This window comes from Rhynchophorus ferrugineus, unplaced genomic scaffold (assembly GCF_030347505.1).
Source record: "Rhynchophorus ferrugineus isolate W39M unplaced genomic scaffold, kcgeb_rfMv2 rfM7, whole genome shotgun sequence".
NCBI classification, from domain to species: Eukaryota; Metazoa; Arthropoda; class Insecta; order Coleoptera; family Curculionidae; genus Rhynchophorus; species Rhynchophorus ferrugineus.
Genome location: NW_027472586.1, coordinates 90,099 through 110,936, shown reverse-complemented (window position 1 = coordinate 110,936; position 20,838 = coordinate 90,099). Strand labels below are relative to the sequence as shown.

Genomic DNA, 20,838 nt, shown 5'->3' with positions numbered 1-20,838 from the left:
ATTTTAAATAGATCAAGGAGACCCTCATAGTTTCGCGTCTAGTAATACAAAATATGATCGGTCCACCGACAAGACAATGAATGGAATGAGTCAAATCTGGTAGCAACGATGTGGTTACGAAACGGCAAGCACGAGATCTGGCTTCGCGGTTCAGGGACAGACAGAATGCAGAATTCCCGCAGCCGACGTCCACTTCGAACTGTTTACCCCGTGCTCTGGCTGTTCGCGATCATAAAACGTCAACCGTAAGAATTTTACTTTCGCTAGACGACTTATCGTATTTCGACATCTATGATAATTCCGATGGTTCGTCGACCGAGCGACACCCAGTCTCGCTGACTGTCATCCAAACGAACTGGCGTAAGATGTTAGGCGTGCGAAGATGTAATCCACATTTTTTAAAATCATACAGGCCGACAAGAAAAGTGTTTTAAATGTTTTTTAAACGAATTTACCGAAATATTATGTATTTTGAGTGCTACTTGGACTTATATACTTCTCGACACCATTATTCTTAAATATCTAATTCGTCGAAACCACCTGAGGTCACCCCAATGTGTTTATTTACTACAGGGGGACATTAAATTAAATAGAGTAATACAAAGAAATAGAATACGAATTTACTGTACATAGTGAAGTTACATGTTACATGTTTTTTATATATTTTTATAGATGCTTAATTTTGCATTCCCCATGCAAAGCTTTAAATGACGTTACATGAGATAGTGTCGTTAAATTTCTTTTTATAGATTATTTTGCCAACAAATAAAGTCTAGAAGTAGCTTCGCACACAAACGAATTGAAATAGGATTACGGTACTGTTAAATAACATTGAAATCATATAACTTAGTAACATAATCATAAAAAAATATATAACAATTCTTGCTTGCGATATTGGTTCTTATAAACTTGAAGTTGAAGGTACAGATTCAACAGCATCTGTGGAGAAAACCTGTGTTCTAATTTTCAGCTTTCAAACTTCTCAATTTTCATCCTTCGATAATATATTACTTATACTTTTACTTATTTGTAATTTTTTTTTTCAAGATTCTAATGTGCCCCGAGTAACTGCTGATTCCATTATTTAACGTGTGGCCATATTTTCGTTCTCGATAGGTTAAGAGAAACGAGCTGCGAAATGAATTTTATTTGAACCTTCACATCCACTCACAGAAAACACCACTCTTATAATGTTTTTGCGTTTAAACAAATAATGTGTACCTATAATGCTACAAAAATAACGTCATAACATAAATTTCCTTAAAATTATACACAAAAATAGTGGTGTGCCAATTTAAGTTCCCATTTTATATTTCCATGTTTTGTGCTCTTGGTCTCTATCGTTCGTCTTCTCGCTGTTATTTCTTTGTTTCTCATTCCCAGTTTTTGTCATTCTTCTAAATACTAATTTTTCCATTGCTGTCAATAATTCATTCATTGTAGATATACTGAGTATATTGTCATACTAGTTTTTTGACGTGGCATTCTTGGTTGTGCGTCATCCACCCCGTATAAACATTGACGCACACCTGTGATTTTATGTTGTGTGTATCCCGTGTTGTGCGTAACGATCGTGATTCAAACGTTGACAACGCACAACAGCGACAATTCATGTGAACTGGCCTCCGTTCGGCCATTGTGGCCTGCACAACAATGGCTCATAATACACGTGCAACTTACCACACCATTCTTAACCGCGTAGAAAAGAGCAGACTCGGAATTCTTATTGCCGATGGACACTGCTCGACGAATTTAAACGATATCACTACATGTCTTTGTATGAGTTCCTTTCAAACTATGGTGGATATATAGATAGAGAGTGATCAGTTTAGCTCTTCGAGTTCAAGTTTTTTCGTTATTACATAAAGTTAGCTTTCACAAATAATTTTTGACTTAGATTTAACAATTGTTTTATAATAATTTAGTGTATTTACTATTTCTGCAAAAAGCTTTTTTTCTATTTTATATTCCGAACATATTTTAACATTCATTCTGCACATAATTCCATCGCGTTTAAAGTGATTGTATCAAATATATAAATCAATACGTAAATATCTATTATAGTCAATAAAATAATATTTATTTAATTTAACTTCAAATATATGAAGAGGCGGTTTTAAAATTCCTCTGACTACTGCTGACTTCTGAGTTTTTAAATTATCGTTTTTAAGAAGTTTTAAGGTTTCCAAAGTATTCTAAACAATAGAACAGATCTTCGTCTGATTAGAACCCAGATTAGAGCTGGAAATTGCAAATAAAATAATGAAAGAAAAATAACGTTATAAAATATAATTTATTTTAACTGTGTAGTATGTCTACTACGTATTTCTTGAAGGACTTCACTACAGTTAATTAATCAGCCACAATACTTCGTAGGTTTGAGTTGTTTTATTATATTTACTTTGTCGACACACAAATCGAATTTTGTATACCGATTTGGTTACATGTTCGGACGCATCTAGTAAAATGGCAATTAGTAAAATGAAAAAGAAAAATGCTGAGTTTAAAAGGAATTTTGCGTTTTTACAAACTGAATTTGGCATACGTTCGACAGTATTGATGGCGTGCACTGGTTGTTTTATTAGGAGGACTATATATTTGGAATCATCGTTAATACTAATTTTACATTACATTAATACATTAGTACTAATTTTCATAACAAATTTACCTCAAGAAATGCAAATGGAAAATTTGAAAATATTATTATTTTACAGTTACACCACAATTGAATAACCTTCAGTAGGTTAATACACTTTTTTTTGTTCAATATAATCTGAAACGTATCCAATTTTTTCTACGCCATTTGATACATCCGTTCATGCTATCTGAAAAAAAAGAGCTACATATAACTATGACGCAACCACCAATAATGCTATAGACGAAGAACGGCGTTCGCAGAATGCCTTTTGGTAATGGTTCGTCATCGTCGTCTTCATTCTCTAAATCGATTCTGTTTTCTTCTTGTTGTTTTTCGAGTTCTGATCATCGATACTGCCGCCGCGATTAGTATTCGACTAACCTACGCATTTGTGATCTGTTCCTGTCGTTGACATGCGTCTCCGTTGGTATCGGTGCTCGATGGGAATTATCGCGTTCAATTGATGGAAAAAAATGGGCGTCCACGACACTCGAACTGCAAACATACGAGTGTTATCTGGTCTATGATAACGATGTGTTTCCAACATACGAACTGTGTCAGATTCACGCCGAGAAATATCCTTTTCAATCGAATAAAATACGGTCCGTCGGTAATATTACGTTTGTAGGAATTATTTGAAAATTATTTCTGACAGCTCTGGATGGCTTGCTTGCTTTTTTTTTATTAGCCTACGTGGTATCAGTGTGTTTAAGTTATGTCATATGCTTGTACCTGTCAAATAAAACAATACAATTTTTAGTTCACACATAATTTTTTCTTTTTATTGTCTTGACTATGTATATGACAAAATGCTGAAATTTATATCATTATTAATAAGATTGATATAAGGTCAGTTTTCAACTCCCTCTGCTGTCTTAAGAATAGACTGTTTATTTTCAGTAACATGTCCAACTGCCTATATAATAAAATGGTTTATTATTTTTAAAAACATTATTTAGACAAAAAAATTAAATATTACAAAATCCCTAACGTTAATTATTTTTATATAAACTAAGTTAAGATAATACCAATTTTCAACGCCTTTCCTTTTAACATTGTGTAATGTATATTTGTAAATATTGTTGTATATGGTAATAACATGATTTAGTCCCACTTACAATACTAGAGGTCGCGCCAAGCGAGAATCACAACAGAAAATGCAGCATTCATTGGGTACATAGCTTTCTAAGCCCTCTTCTCAGTTGGAATTGTCGGGAAGAGTCTTTATATACTTGTAATAATCGAATGTGAATTTGACTTAAAATGTGTTACCTTCTAAATATAAGAATATTATTATTTATTCAGTGTAACGTATCATATCACATAGGAATAAAGCGCTACAATAAACCAATATGATCAAAATTCAAGCAGTACAACTTTAGGGAAAACCGTGATTCATTCATTTATTTGTATCGCAAATGTACGTGAAGAAGAAAATAGTCAGTGTCATTTTTTTTTCAAAGTACTTTTCAACCCCACGTGGATAGCACCCCTCGACTTGATGCAACGACCGTTACACATGAACAATTTAACACACCTGGAGCATCCGCTCTGTTCACCACCCAAATTTCTAACAGAGGAATATAGACATATATATGTTTGTGTGTATATCGCCAGATTTGTTAATTTGTAAGCTTAAAGGTAAAAAGGAAATTATTCAAAAAGTCAACGTTGCAAATAGATATTGTGTCAGTCAGTTTTATGGTACAATAAATTGTATGTATATAGCCTCACAAAATCCCATGTAACAAGCGATACAGCTTAACAGATTAGGTTTTATCGATCTTTAAAACCATATTAGTGGCATTTTTATCATTGTTTCTGACAGTCGAATGCTTATCCCTAAAAACGAACCTTTTAACAACCGTGAAATACATACGTAAAATGATTCATGATACTAATATCAATTTTAATATTTTCTATAATCTATTTTAATATTCTTTTCTCTCTCATTCGCCATTTCTTTACCAGCGCTTTCGTCATTTCTCTAATTTCCTTAAAGCAAGGCAACTATTTTATGTAATTAACACAAATTAATCGGAGAAACCCCAGAGATAATGAGTAATTTGATCTTAATGTGAAAATCGTGTTGCAACAAAGGATTAGTGACGACAATGAACTGTTAATCGAAGTAGGTGAAAATTGCGTAGAGAAAAAATACATAAGAAGGATAATGCGCCTACTCGTCTATTCGCAAACGTAGCTGCATAAACAAAAAAAGCAAAGGTCGGTGAGATTGTTACGACCTTCGATTTAGATTCTCTTAATAAATGACAATAGATTGATTCACCGCATCAATTAACGTTCAGACATCGAATACTATTTCTAATATTATTTTCTATATTATCGTCGCATCTTCTATCCCTGACAAAGTTGAAATGATTGGACTAATACTGTTCAGTGTTATTTTGACAGTTCAATTAGCATAATTAAACTATATTGTATTTCTAGTCTTATATACAGATTAAAATCAGCTAATTATTCTCTGTGCTGACATCTATTTCATATTAATGAAACTAATTCTATATTACCAAAAATATCGATCTAAAAAATCTGCCAGGAACATTTAAAATTAAATGACGCATGTTTTAATAATTTAACTGTCCCACCCTCATACTCGTATTTTATTTCAGATTTTTTCCTGGTTTTACTAATATAATTGCCCGTTATCTAACTGTGTCAGTTATAGTTATCGGTGATTGCGATAAGTTTTTCACGAAATAACTTGATTACAACATATTTATTTACGTTTAAGGTAATCAAAGATAATTCAAAATATAATTAGGATAACAATATAGTTTAAGTTTAGGCAACTTCGTATAAGAATGTGTTTTGGTGAAGGCGCAAGGTATTAAATTAATTATATCAAATACAATTTAAATGTGATAATTTATTTGGTTTTATATGCAACTCTGATTAAAGTCGGTTGTGTTTACTTTTCTTTTTCGGGAAAATAATTGAGTCATTGGACTTGATGTCTGTCTACATCTATAATTCAAAACGGACCCAATACTTTTCGACATCATCAATGATGTGACATAAGATTTTTGTTTCGTCTGCTTTCACTTGAAGTGAAAACACACGCACCGAGAGGCTTGACAATTTTTTACCAGCATTCCCCATCTTTTCCGCGACGACGAGTAAAAGTTGGATCAGCTGATGGACGACCTTGAGACGCATCGTGATTTGGCCGATTTCTGCTAATTATTATAGACTAATTATACTACTCGTTTAAATAGCGAATCATTATTTATTTTATTCTCGTCACTCTTATCATTCAGCCTTATAAACTGTTGGATTTCAGAAATATTTGCGCTTGACACGTTCATCAGTTTCCGTTATCAACTTTCTCAAAAATAAAACAAAAAATATCGAATGATAAATGCAATAGAAATCGATTTTGTATTTATGGATATTGCTGATTATATTAGCCGGGTGTTAGGCGTGGAATTGCAGAGCGAACGAGAATAAAAGCCACGAGTTTTAAAAAATCATGTTTCACGTTAACATAGCGTTTACTGTTGTCACATTTTCTGATGATAAGGGTGAAATCTTGAATGTATTATGTTCGTTCATCAAATAGGTGTTTTTTTTGTAATCAAACTATCACACGTTTGACCTAATTTGTGGAAATGTTGGTAGTGGAACTAATAAAACTACCTGTAAACTAATTTCAATTGTATTCATCAAGATTCTTTCAAGAACATCATCGACAGTATTCATATCAGCAGTCTTACCTTTTTCGTAGAATTTGTCTTTTGTCAAGTTCGGGAATCAGTTCTTTATTTAAGGTTTTCCTTAAAACATTCAACATTTTTTAGGTTTGCACAGCAGTTAATTCTATACAACATTTTCTCAAGTTTTCGGAAAGAAAATTGTTTCAGCTTCTTTAGAGGTTGCAGAGTGGTCAATTCGAGCTTCGTTACGTCTCACACCAAAAAGTATGATTTATCATAATTTTTGAGGTAGACAATATGCCTTCATTAAACGTGATGACAACCAAATAGTTAACTATTTCAATATCTCCCAATCCTCTTGAGGACGTATTTTTATTGATAAGGTTCTAAACTTAGGAAATATACACGTATATATGTATTTTTTAATTTCTAGACCAGAACACCCGCTTAACATAATTTAATTAATAAGAAAATTTATTTATAAGAAAAGTACTATTTATGTATATCTATTTCAATGTTTTTATCAATTCCTTCCCTGTTCATTTATATGTTTGGGAAAGTCGCGCTCTCGACATCGAGCAGGCCTGGCTTTCCAACCGCCAATCAGCTGTTCGCCGCCACGATCGTCAGTCAGTAGTTCGTTGGGCGGCGTTCGAGGCGCGCGGTTGGTGTTCTCGAAGTGGCGGCGCGAAAAAAAGCGCAGTTTGGTCGCGAAAGAGACGGTCGTGTGCATACAGTGATGGTGCCCAAGATCTGAACCAGTTTTTTCCCCTGGCGTTATTACCCGACTGTTTCTAGTAGCTACTTTCCGTATGTAAACAGCGAGAGGGGACAAGGCCTGCGACTGGCCCCTGGGTATTTTGCAATTCAATAGCGTTCGCAGAACTTTTGTACCACGGTGCCGTTTAGAACATATTAATTGATATCGAGACGAAAAAAGTCGGTGAATGTAATTATTTCAGTACGTACGGCCATAGTCATTGCGGTAATTGTAATATTTATGGCGCTGTCACGATAAGGCAGCCTCTAATCTTCGCTGCTGACGTTGTTCTTCTATTTGTTTTGCAATAAACTGGGCTTTAGATCGGCCCGCGATCGTTCGTCGGCCGTACCTTAGCAAGTCATCTTTTTTATTGCCTCTATTTACACCCACCTGGTAATCAACCAGGCTCTAGACGTGCCTCGCGACCGAAACTGAGTTTTGACTGACCACCGGATCTATGGCCTCGTGATTACGATGGTTTTCACCGGAAATCGGGACGGGGAGAATGAGGCGAAATACCGGACTCGTGCTGATGGTTTTTGTTGTTGTTTTGGTGTCGAATTTGATACGGTGATCCTCTTGTCTTTGGTATACTTATCGAAACTGATTCGGCTTCGAATAATATGGATTTTGAGATTGGTTTCACCTGGTTGGCCTTCGTTGATTAGTAGGTATACAAAAATCAGGAAATATAAATTTCTGTTGCTTTTTATTATTTCTGATCTTGTCAGTAACAAATTACCGTTTTTATTTAACGAAAAACATCAAGAAATAAACCAATGATCAGCCAATAAATTAGTGAAGTCATATTCAAGAGTTAAGAGAAATCCCGTCTATTCAGTTTTTATTTGATCACTTTTTTCATATCTCATTCTCTCTCACCCTTTTTCCTAATAAATAATTTTTTACTTCATCTAATCCATTTGGATCTTGGTCTTCCGCCGCTGATACTTCTCTGACTACTCTACTATGACTCTGATATGCTGCTGTCATAGGTTTTTTCTATGTTTTTCGAACACTATTCATTTTTACATCCTTTGACTACTTTTATGGCACACCTATAATTCAATCACTGTAGAAAATCTTAAATTTCTGGCTGACATTTTTCTCAACCCTTTTTTGAATCGAACTTTACATCGTTAAGAGAGTTTTGCAGGGATCGCAACAAATGATAGTCGAAGGCGATAAGATCAGGGCTATACGATAGATAAAACAAAACTTTCCAGCTGTTACCTCTCAGTGTTTTGCCGAGTCACTAAATATGCGTTGTCTAGTGTTGTCGTGATGAAAGACACCATCTTCCCTACTGATCAGTTCTGGCCGTTTTAGAGAGTCAAATGGCTTAGCTAGATTTGAACACCTCATGATGAACTTTTCAATACATTTCCATTCATATCGCTCAGTATGGTTATAGATGTTCCAGTTTTTATCTAATTCTTGAAACAAATTATTGCGGGCAAATATTTGTTCCAAAAATTGCCGGTTTCGTTTAAGTTTTATTAAGTTTTTCACTGTTAATTCAGTAGATTCTTTTTTATGAATCTCTTAAAACGCCAACAATCTGCCCGTGGGCAATATGTTTTATTGTATGATTTCCGTTATACGATATAACCATCCTGACATGTAGAAGATCACTTCAGTAAGTGATCTGCTGTACAACTTATAATATAAATCTTATTCTAGATATTATTCTAACTTATTTTAAAGTCTATCCTAACTTATTCTAGAAATTATTAGATCTCACTCTATGTGTCTATTAATCAGTTCGTATGGTAGTTTGCGTTTGAGCCTACGCACTTCACTGTCATCGCGCACATTTAACTGTTTGACGAGTGAATTGGGATGCACTAATAGTATTTCAGAGTACTTCGCATTAGCACTTTGAATCACACTCGTTATGGGTTCTAAGGGGATCTCGCGTTGAATCAGTTTGAAGGACACGTAATATGGGGTATCGACGATGACTCGCAACACTTTATTCTGGAACCTCTGGAGGATATCTATGTTAGATTTGCTAGTAGTACCCCACAGTTCAATACCATAGATCCAGATAGGCCTAAGTATTGACTTATACAGCAAAACCTTGTTATCTAATGATAATTTAGTAGATAAAAGAAGTATGAAGCTTCTTTTATCGCCCATAGTTAAGTAAATGGTTCCAAACGATTCTATAGTCGATGTTTAGTTCCGTAATAATGTAGCGAGCTGAAAATGTCGGTATATCTCGACGTGTTTCAACGGTGATGTTCATATGTAACATTGAAATCATCGACTACTATTTTTTTACCTTTGGTTTGTTCTCTCTTTATTCATTCTCAGTCTTTTTGTTGTGCGCTATTAGTTCTTCTAGATTTTGTAATATATATGATTTTTAGCTATTATGACTAGCACATGTCCATAAACGAACAATAGCCACTTTTCTACGTACCTCTATGCATATGTTAAAAGGTTTGACCGAGAATGCTTTGGATTTATACGACTCTTTGATGGAATCAAAAACTTTAGGACTTATGCTCCCTTAGAATTCTCCAAGTTCTTAAGGGTTTCATCACTTTTGTTATCAAAGATTATCTATTGATGATTCATGATACTGATCTGTTTCTGATTGATTTTGGCTTTTTATTTTTAGTGCGAATACCGGACTATGTTTTTGCAGTATTTTAATTAAATTACCTGTGCGCATATTGCAATAAAATGGATCATTTATTTCCCAACCTGTGATATCACCTGATAAGCCTGTGTTTACATGCGTCGATAACAGCGAATAAACATGACGCCGATAACATGGAAACTCGCCCCGCTTGTTGGAACCAACCGGCGTTCCTCGTGGCTTATTAACGGTATCGAACCTGAACCCGTACGCCAGCTCGGGGGGGAACAGCCATCGGTACCGTTTCCGTATGAATATTGATACTGACTGTTGACGGTGCTGGTCCCGATAATTGATGGCCGGCTCTTGACGATGTTTGCGGAATTCAGCGTGTCCTAGAAAGGCCGCGGTATCCGTTTCGATGGCGTGAACTCCCCTGGCGCCAGCTTACGCAACAATTTAATCAAAAACGTGGAAAGCGTGCCCTCTTCGTTACTATTGAAACATTTAATGAGTTCTATTTGATACTATATCCGTTGAAATTATTTTGAGATTTCGAAGACATCGATGCTCTTCACGACCAGTTTCCTGAATAATTTGTTTCCAGTTAGCAGGATGCTCTCTTTTAGACGTTATTTTATTTTATTTTTTTTCATTCTCATTTGTTGGTCTCATCTCTATCAACAAAAATATATAAAGATATTGGCTCAACCATGTTTTTATTGAATTTACTATGGGTTATGTTGATTAAAAAATGCGGGATACTTCTTCACTGTGGTACATTAGAAACAATGTCTCTTTTAGTTTAATAAGAATTCTCGTGTAATTGCAGTATTGACTACGAAACTAAACGCATTACGCTCCATATTCTGTGCCACGCACGGCCACCGCACGTTTCAAATGAAAGTTGCACACATTATTATTGAAATTGCCGGTAAAGGTCATTGTTGACACGACCCAAAATCTGATCTGTGTGTCGAAACATTTACCGTTTCCTGGCGTTTGTGTTCGATGTCCTGCTCCTACCGCTTACCATATTCCGGCATGCAGTAACAGAGTCATTATCCCACTTATTTGCGTGATAGTTGGAGAGAAAACGGCAAAAATGCCGCGTTGCACTATTTTCACCTGAGCCAAATGATCTTCATAATTATATCAATCCTAAACAAAAATTTTTAAAGTAAATGTATTAACTGAATTAAATATTGTTTCTTGACTTAAAATATGGCTTACTGTGCTTAGTGAAATGTGGGACTAAATGTTTCTCGGTCAATTGTCGATTTTTCAGAGCCGTATCTGCCAATCAGTCCACTTTCAAATAATGTTTTTCTAAAAATCAGTTTCACCAAGGACCCTTACTATTACTGTATCAATGTCCCCAGTCTTTTAAACTTTTTTTATAAAGAATTTTAGTTATGCGCTGATACTTCGTTAACGTATGGAACAATCCAGAATCTGTTCAATCAGATATATCAATATTATGTCAGATCGGAGCCACAGATGATGGGTGAGACACCAAATGTGAAATACACTAAGTAAATCTTCAGAATATTCCGAAATTATTGCAGAGAAAAAATATTTGCACCTCCATAAAAAGTAAAACCTAATGAGACAATACCTTGCAAATTCCTGAAAATTAATGCACGTAAAAACACGCAATAGTTTTTCCTAGAGCTGATATAATAAAATCTTTTAATCGCTTAATATCAACTGTGAAAATATCAGAGGTTAACAAGACATCATGATGATGAGAACAGTTGACTGTTAACTTGACGACGTTCATTTGTCCATACGTTTCAATTAAATCCGCCGTGTATATCAATTAAAATACCATCGACGATGTTTCTTCACTTTTACAGTAAATGAAAAAGATTCCTCGCGTATTTGCGATATCCAACATTACATAACGACGGACGGCACAATGGGAGTTGCAGCCGGCTTTCACTCGAGCCGCGTTTTTATATTAATTTCCTCCAGTGTTCAAACGAGCGTTTTTCTCGAGCGACAGATACCCGGGGGCTCCGATCCAGGCCTTTATATCAACGATCCCTTATTCTCATCCGATTTCTCCTTAGTTATTGATGAATACCTCGCGGTTATTCCAGTGTTCGATGGTGAAATGTTCGATAGTTGTCAGCTGATAAACGGCGCACCGAAATGTACGGAAGTAGCTGAGAAAATCGTGCAACTGTTCGGTTGGCGACAGACTTACAATGTAGAGAAACTGCAAAGAAACGTGCCGGGTGGTTCCACCACTCGGATCTCCATCACTAGAACCAGCTTGGGAAAGCCGGACGAAGAAAGTATCAGCAAGGTGAGGCAACTATCCTAGTTTTTGTTACAGAGTTGCACATTTAATTAACTACCGCGAGTTAAGTGAAAATTCGTCCACGTGAATGCTTCCTCGTTTGATCAATTTTGCAGTTGTAGTAAATTCATTTTTAACGCTAAACATCAAAGAATTTCCAAATTTAATTACCAATTATAGAAAACATATATAGTCCTTCCAGTTAAAAGGGCGATGTACGTCGAAGATTATATTTATATTATATAATTGACATACTGTCAAATGTAGTTTGTAAGAATGTAAAATTCATTTTAAACTCGGAGCGGATTTTTTCTTCTCATTTTACCGTAATTAAATAAACCAGAATACTGATTGATGCGTCGGAACATGTAACCAAAGCAGTCGATATAACTCAATTTGTGTTGATACTTGTTGACCCTGTTGTCAAATGTCTACGAAACTGGTCAAAACATTAGTGATAATAATTACACGTTACAAACCGTTGTATATACCAAAATTCTAAGTTAATCCAGCGGCATTGCGACCTTCTAAAATCATAAATTTTGATGACGTAATTGGGATCAGAGTTTTAATACCCTCACTATACCCAATGATGTATCCGAAGAGATTTTTTGCGTTTAAGATTAGGCACTTGTTCGATGGAGCTAAATCAGGTGATTAGGGCCGTTGCGGAATTATATGAGTTAAATATTTGATGAAAATATCCCGAAAAAAAACAAGTTAATTGGAGTTCTGGAATTTTGAAACAGTTTGTACCTTAAGTCATTTATTTTAACTATGAGTTGTATGAGCAGAGATATAAAAGTGATTTTTTCGTTATATAAACTTTTTCGACGAAATTTACTATCCAATAGAACTAAAAAATTGCGGTAATACTTTGAGCTTATTTTTAGCCACCTTAGAGGCAACGTGCAAATGAAATTGTTTGTTTTTACATCGTTTTCAAACATTTTTTTAATAAACTCATACATTACATTTTTGGTGTCAATTTATGTAACATTAATACAAAATATTCTTTGTAATATGGCCCTTTTTTATTGTTAAAAAATGTTTCGGCCAACTTCAAATGGCTCGAACACAAAGAATAAACCGTCAGATAAAAAGAGAAATCTTAATTTTATTAAACAAATGTTTACCATGTTACTCGCTTATTCAGTATGAAATCCCAAAATTACGAGGACGACAGTTACGTGCATAGATTCTCTTCGAAGCCGTACGCCGAGGCCTGTTCACCTTTGAAGGTTGTTGGAATGCCATTCGCGCTGCCGACCGAAGCTGGTTTTCTGCAATTGACGCGCCGCCGCCTGCGATTTGCCTCTTGAGCGACGGCTCCGGGGCCCGGAGGCGATCGTTTATCAGCTGATTGGGCGCCGTGACGTAAGAGGCCGAAACTGGCGCTCTACGCCGATTCGAATTAAGTGTAATTGGTTTCTAGTAATTGTGCCATTGTTCGATTTAAGTGCGCCATTGTTGACTTATCAGTTTGGTATTAATCAGAGAATAAATACGAAATTGTGGCGTGTATACAAATTGGTAAATTTCCCGATATTTAGATTAATTTTTTACCATGTCATAGATTAGATTAATTGCCTACGCATCATTTTGGTCTAATAAACAAGCAGTCGACAATAGCCATGATGAAGAAAATCCAGTAAAAATACTGTAACAGTTGGCATGAAAATATATAAGTGTAGCTAATATGTCTCGCCAGTTGGAAACGGTGAGAACAGCATTATTGATATCACATACCACAATTGCTAAGACATCAAAATTGTAACGGTAGCAAACCTACTAAAACATTTTATGATGATGGTTATATTAAGATGAAGATACTGATGTAAATGTATTTGACAGGGCCAGGGAATTATTAATTTTACATAGTTAGATAGTAACTACAACACAAAAAGGTTTAAATTATATACATTTGATAATGGATGTTAGATTTTCTTAAACTTTTAGAAGCTTGGCCAATGAATTGTACTAAATTATCTTGTAATATTTGAGTGAATAAAATGCACAAATTATATTTCTGAAGTTTGTTTAATTGCTTTAATAGCCTTTGAAATTTATAAGAGCGCTTGCAAGTCCAATACTTCATCAAAATCATACTTCAAATGTAGGTTTAGACGTGCTTTTACATACTAAATAAATTCTCCTGTCAATTGTTGGTTTCTTTTACTTTACATGACATTTGAGTTTATACATCATCTATATATAAGTATTGTTCGAGAAGTTTAAAACTTCTATCTATCTAACACTCATATCGGGCTGTAAAAATTGATAATATTTTGAGACTACATGGTTGTTCAGCCTTCTCTCTCATTGGTATTCGAATCTAGTATGAATATATGCATATTTTCAGAACTAAACCCATCACATTATATTAAATATCATTTTCATATTATTTGGTAACTGATAAAATAATAAAATTATTAGGCACTCATATACACGAAAAACAAAACAAATAAGGCAAACAAAGTAGTTAAAATAGTAAACACTAACATTAGAATGGTCTTTACATCAATAAATTATCGATGGCTCTATATAAATTGGTTCGCGCCCTGCAATTCTAACTCAAAATTATTAAAATATTGTATAAATAAAATTCAGATTTAGAGTACTCATTTTCTAATCCATTTCTTTATTAGGTAGGAGATGGCGTCATCCATATGACGTATTTTCAGATTTTTATTTCTACTTTTAAATAAATAGACTCAATATGTGATAAACTGCATCATGAATTTTGATTTATTGTTAGTCCATACCTGTTTTTTTCTTCCTCTATTAGAAGAATATACGTGCTCTTTCGCATGGGAATTACAATAAAATGTTTAAAATATTGTCAATCATTTTGAAACAGGTGGATTGACTAGTTGTTGTCTTGGCTGTAATGTGACAAGTTATTGCTTATGTGGTAACATCAGTACAGATAACTAATAACGTTCCAGTGACCCCCTTGCAGGCGAGATTGTGCGTTGCCAACCTTTCTATTTAACTCACTCTTCGCCGTTTTAACATAAATTTACGGTACCGCCTGTGCGGATCGAAGTTGGTCGGTCGGAATCTTTCCGCATATTTGCGTATGACCTTGTCATGGTCAAAATATTATATGTATATGGGGTTCAACCCAGCTATTTGCATAAGAACACCTTCATCCGCCCGTAACTGAATGTAAACGCATGCAGACGAAATGTAGACGCAAAACGACTTTTTTCGTAACTTTGGTTTTAGAACGAACGTGCCTGTGGTCATTTCCCATGAAACGGTCGGATTTTTCATTGTTTACGACACAAAGGGTTCCCACATTTAGAAATCTGTATCAACATCGCGCTAAAGGAAACAAGAAGAAAATTGAATTTACAACCCACCAAAAGCCGATAATTATTCGGTTCCGTTCTGTTTGGATGTTTCGCCTTTAGGATGACTTAAAATTTTATGTTATATTATTATCCTTAATATTTAATATATTTATACATAATTTTCATGGTGTTTAAATGGTACATTGGATTATGCAGTAGCATAATTCATGTCAAATCCTCATAATAACTTCCCTCTGAAAATCATTAGGGTCATTTCGCTGAAACTTCAACAAGATATTTTCTTGTGCCCTAAACATGTCAACTTTTGTGCGCTGTTTTTTTTTGTAAGATTTTTTTGTGCGCATTAAGTACCATTAAGTGATTAAGAACATAAAAGGTTACCAGTACATCTTGAAGATGTGAATTTGGAGACAGTAGTAGTCTGAATGAATCCCAAAACCAAGAGTAGCTCGCTGATACCTTAGGCCAGATTCAACAAATAATTTCAAGACCATGACCATCTTAAGTGTAGAACCCAAGGATTTGGGTTTCGTATGAACTCGAAAACTACTCCAGGGTACCAACTAATACTCATTCCAAAGGCAAAATCGGAAGCTATTCGAGCCTAACAAAACCATCACGAACTTGTATATTTGTTGACTACCTGTTGAAGAATTTAAAATGTTGGTGTTACTATTTCTTTATCTTAATTACTCTTCGACAAAAATACGAAATGGGAATTCGAAAAATGCGATAATGGCGGCTCTAGCGTTTTGATACTTACGGCTAGCGTCACCCGCACCAATATTTTAACAATATCTGTGAAAATTTATTAAATATTTTCATATAAATCCAGATTTACCATTCTGCAATAATCCTTTAATGTATTGCCAATTGTAGGGAAATAAAAAAATAAGTAAGATGGTTTATAAATTAAGAAAATACATGAAAAAGGGATGGAATATTGAAGCGGGCGGTCCACGCCTTCGTAAGTCCATTACCTATTCCAGTGCATTTCAATGGTCTCTCTTGTAGCAGTTTCGATGTAAATACCTATGCTGGGGTTAGTAATTCGCCCGACGACTAGGTACCCGAGTACCTAAAAGGGCCGCTGAACATGTTTCGAGTGCAGGATTGGTTCTATTCCACGGTTAGGTGTGGCGGCCCGCACCAAAAAAAATTCCGGGGTTTTTTAAAGTTACGTCGAATGTTCGCGAACAAGTGCCGCCGCATCGCGGAAGTGTCCAGCAACGAATCACATCAAGTAGGTTTTCGTATTCACTTCTTCAGCATGTAATTTGGCGTGAATAATTCGCTCTTTTACATCATCAAAAGTAAAATTCCTCGAGCATAAATTGTCATTTTTTCGACGAAGGCGATTTTTTTCGGTCGACCGAGAACGTCCTTGATTATTTTTCTTCGTTAGAGCCATCTAGATTTCACCTCAAGGTCATAATTTCGTTTTTTTTTTTAATTCGTTCCAGTCGTGCGATTTTTTATTTTGTTGATGATTTGACGTGTTTAAGTGTATGTGTGTCTGTGTGTGCCAAGAGATTAAAACATTTTTTCAAATAGGTGTGGTACAACATGTGGTTTCATCTCCAAGGCGCGCCTAAGTACCACCCGAGATTCCTTAGTAATGAGCATTTTCAACGTGCTATAATTATGTTGTATTGTGGTTCTCTAAGTTGTCTATATTCTCATAGATCATTGAAACTAAAGTACAATCTCAATTTTATTTGGTAATGATCAAATATTTACGGAAGCTTACTGCAAATGGCGTTTATATGGCAACACGGTATACTACGTTACGTATACGAAAACAATGATGCAAATTTTCTTACACAACATTAAATATTCATTTATGAATAAAAAACAGTCGATTATTGCTCAAAAATATATCGCTATTGACAATTAGTAATAGCTAAAAACGAGGCTATTTTCCAACAAGTAATGAAAATATTGAATGTAGTAAAAATAATATTCTTAAAAATAAGTAATCTTAATATTAATTTAAAGTATTAGAATAATAATAGTAAAATATTTATGTATAACATTATAAGTGTTATAATATACATTGTAAATATCTTGTTTTTTAGAATAAGTGTAAAGCTGGCAACAATGTATGAAAAATAAACTTAGTCACTTGATTAAAAAAAGTTATTTAACGAATGATAAATTATTTTAATGTGTTCATATGACGCCAAAAGTCATAAAAAGATTTTTTCGTTTTAATAACATCAGCAAGATAATAATTTGGACTTTTAAATTTTTTAAATTAATTCAATAAATATGGGGTCCGATCCACTTTTACACGGTTCATTAGCTGTCATCTAACCTACCCGTTATCGTCGACCAATTCAGGTTAATTATGTGCATTAATTAATATACTTATTAGCGCTGTTTGAGAAATATATTTAAGAACAATTTTCCACGATTTTAATTTGAAAACTGACACAGTTTCACTAAACGGCGTTTCGTCATAATTAATTTAATTGGACGAAAAAAATCCGAAAGTTATTCATAGGATCGACGAAGATGTTACATAACGAGCCGGTCGATTTTTTGCTTCCCAATATGAGGGCCTTGAAAGGAAAGTACCACTTTCGCCAGGCTATATTATTTTTTGTCTTATATTATCCGCTCATTAAATAATAAAAACTCCAAATATATAAAAAGTCTAAGCTGTGCAATGTTCCCGTTTATAACATTTTCCTAATTCGCAAATTTTATAGCAGCAATTGCGATGTTGCCTGTGTTACTTTTTTAAGAAGTTGCTACTTCTAATATATCCATGAGAACAATTAAATCGTGTCACCATTTATATAAAACCTATTCTGACCATATAACATGGATTGGCACAGATACTGCACAATACCAGACAGTTTTTTTTTCAAGGAATTACCGCTCAGTTAGTTTCAACGATTCGAAATCTGGTTCTCCTCGGTCTCTGATGATATCAAGCTCGATGCAGTGCGTGCAAAATCCCAATAATTACACTTATTTCGCGCTAGTCACGCTCCTCTGGATCCAATAATGAATTCGTCTTTAATAAGTCGGCCGAGCATTAAATAAAATACAAGAATGAAGAGTTCGTCGACCCTTACAAAAAAACCGCATTCTTTTTCTCATTTTCCCATTGATCACTGGGCTTATCTTCTAGTTATTTTCTTCGATTATTTCTTTGTCAGTGATTAACTTTTCTGAAAAATAGTAACTGTGGCAACATCGCACATAGAACAATACCTAGAACAAATCAAATTTCATTTTTCAACCGTTTCAAAATTAATTTATGAATAGACATAGTGGATTTTTTATAACGAAATCTCAGTAAATTATAAGCGGTGCTTTTTTACAATTAAATTAGGAAGTAAAAAATAGGTCATATTCTGATAAGTAATAACAATGACAGTTGTGAAATGTAGGATATATTAAAATACCATATAAATTATTATATATGTTGACATTTTATATTCATGTAAATTAAATGGCAATAGTAATAAACGTTTGTGTTAAAAATTACATAATAATTAAACCCTTCTGTTCCGTCAAATTTAGCTGTCACATCGAAAATGTAAAACTGACTTACTATTCAAAGGTCATACATCATGATTCGTGCCTATGCCCAGTAAAAACGAACCTTGCCATATTAAACTTTGGATTTATCGACTGTAACAATTGCTAGTGCTGTTGTCGTTTCTATAAGGTAAACAAAAGCAGACGGGCGAAATAAATATGGACCTTCGAACCGTTGTTATGTCGTTATTATTATCATCGTCGGAATCGTCCTAGGACAGGTACATCGCCTATATCGGAGACGTTGTCGAACGGATATCCGCCCAAACAGGTGGAATTTCGAGTACGCCTTGTGCTTAGTGACCATATCTCGGAACGTTGCCAAATGCCTCGCTTTCGAAAAGTATTTGCGTAAAAGTTCAATGTTGGTTGCTTTTAACTAGTAGATTTATTTTATAACTTCTTTTATCTTTTAACTAGTATAGTATTATAAGCATGCCACCAAATATAACCTTCTTTCAACATAAGTATACTTATTATGTCAAATGTTAAAGAATATTATTTAAATTCTTATATTTTGAACGGCCTATCAATTTTTTTTAGTTTTTCATTGATTCTCACTTCACCTAATATCACAATATGAATCAAAATAGAATGTATTTCTACAGAAAATAAAGTAATTAACTCGTATCACTAGTTAGTATTAAGGTCACTTGTTATTTGCACCAGTTTACATAGAAATGACGTAAATTGCTTTGATTGATGGTCAATTATGGCGAATTGCTGTATTTATCGCTTGTTTACAGAGCCCTGATGCTTGGGTGTCCGTTCACAATCTCCAGTCACAAGGGGGTGGTATCCTCGATCCCGATGACCGCCTGAGTGATGTGGCCGACGACAGGGAACAGATTCTGGCCAGCTTCGAAGACGGAGACGGTTCCCACGTACATCATGGCGGTGGGGACGGGGCCAGCGGTAGTTCTGTGGGTACCGGGAGCCCAGACATCTTCCATGTGAGTCTCCAATCATCGATTTATTGATGTGTTTTATTAAATCTCTCTTTACAGGATGGTGAAAACAAATATGGTCCGTCCTATCCTCGTACGGACATTGAGGTAACCGGGGAACAAATAGCATCGGGGGTGCCATCGCTTCAAGTGAGGAGGGGCAGCGAACCTACGTTGAATCAGTTGCCGGTAGGCCCTCCAGTGCCTCCCGATCACACCAAGCGATGGAGCGCGGCTCCACTTATTCTCGAGCCGCCCAGTTCGGGTTATGTCAGTCCCGACTGGATGGAAGACAGCAGGGAGGACGACGACGGTGGAGGGGGGTTCAAGCGAATGGCACGAGATGGCAGCAATCGTCTCTCAATGCAGTTTCTTGGAGACGGGCCGGGGTATCGTTGGGCGGAGGCCGCAGAACGCGCCGCCAACTCTAGATCCCACGGTAGCACTTCCTTGCCGCGAGAGGCGCGTCGAAAGGAACCGCTCGGGCAGGCTAACAACAGCCCTACGCCTTGGCCTTCGGATAAAACCGAATTAATAGTAATTAGGAACCAACCTGGACATCTTGGTAAGGTCGCATTCAGCCTTTAATAAGAAGATAATTACTTCCCCTTCTCAGGTATTCACGTGGTACCAGATTACGATGGTACAGGCAAGGACCGAGGGCTCTTGGTGCAGGGCATCGAGCCAGGCGGTCGAATCGACCGAGATGGCCGACTAGCAATCTTTGATAGAATTGTAGAAATCAACGGACAAAATCTGATAAACATTCCATTCCAAAGGTACGAAAATCACCCCGTGTAGTATTAAATGACAAATTTTTCATCTCATCTAAATTCTAGAGTCCAAGAAATATTTAAGTTATCACTGGTTTCTCCCGAGTTAAGACTGAAAATCATCAAAGCTTCCGGGCTGGAGAATTTGAGAAAACCACCGGCCCCCGTCTATCCTCACTTTGGTGGTGAGGACAAAGAGAATGCAGGCATGGTGGAATGCGAACAGAAACGTATGTAGCGTTGTTTGTTGGTTGAGGCGGTCCACGC

At 35.5% G+C, this 20,838-nt stretch overlaps 1 protein-coding gene across 9 annotated transcripts in view; it reads left to right on the top strand.

Annotated features, from left to right (window-relative positions):
* The window catches only part of LOC143199778 (partitioning defective 3 homolog), a 35,582-nt gene that overhangs the window by 8,218 nt on the left and 6,526 nt on the right, over positions 1-20,838 (top strand). For 5 of the 9 annotated variants that reach the window (XM_076409859.1, XM_076409855.1, XM_076409857.1 and 2 more), the window contains exons 1-6: positions 6,948-7,125; positions 11,744-11,982; positions 19,598-19,804; positions 19,859-20,363; positions 20,415-20,577; positions 20,638-20,801. In XM_076409859.1, the coding sequence (XP_076265974.1) occupies positions 11,788-11,982; positions 19,598-19,804; positions 19,859-20,363; positions 20,415-20,577; positions 20,638-20,801 (1,234 nt within the window). In that variant the 5' untranslated portion in view covers positions 6,948-7,125; positions 11,744-11,787. Of the gene's footprint in view, positions 1-6,947; positions 7,126-11,743; positions 11,983-19,597; positions 19,805-19,858; positions 20,364-20,414; positions 20,578-20,637; positions 20,802-20,838 lie in introns of those variants that run through there. The other 4 variants (XM_076409861.1, XM_076409858.1, XM_076409860.1 and 1 more) reach the window with 1 other exon arrangement.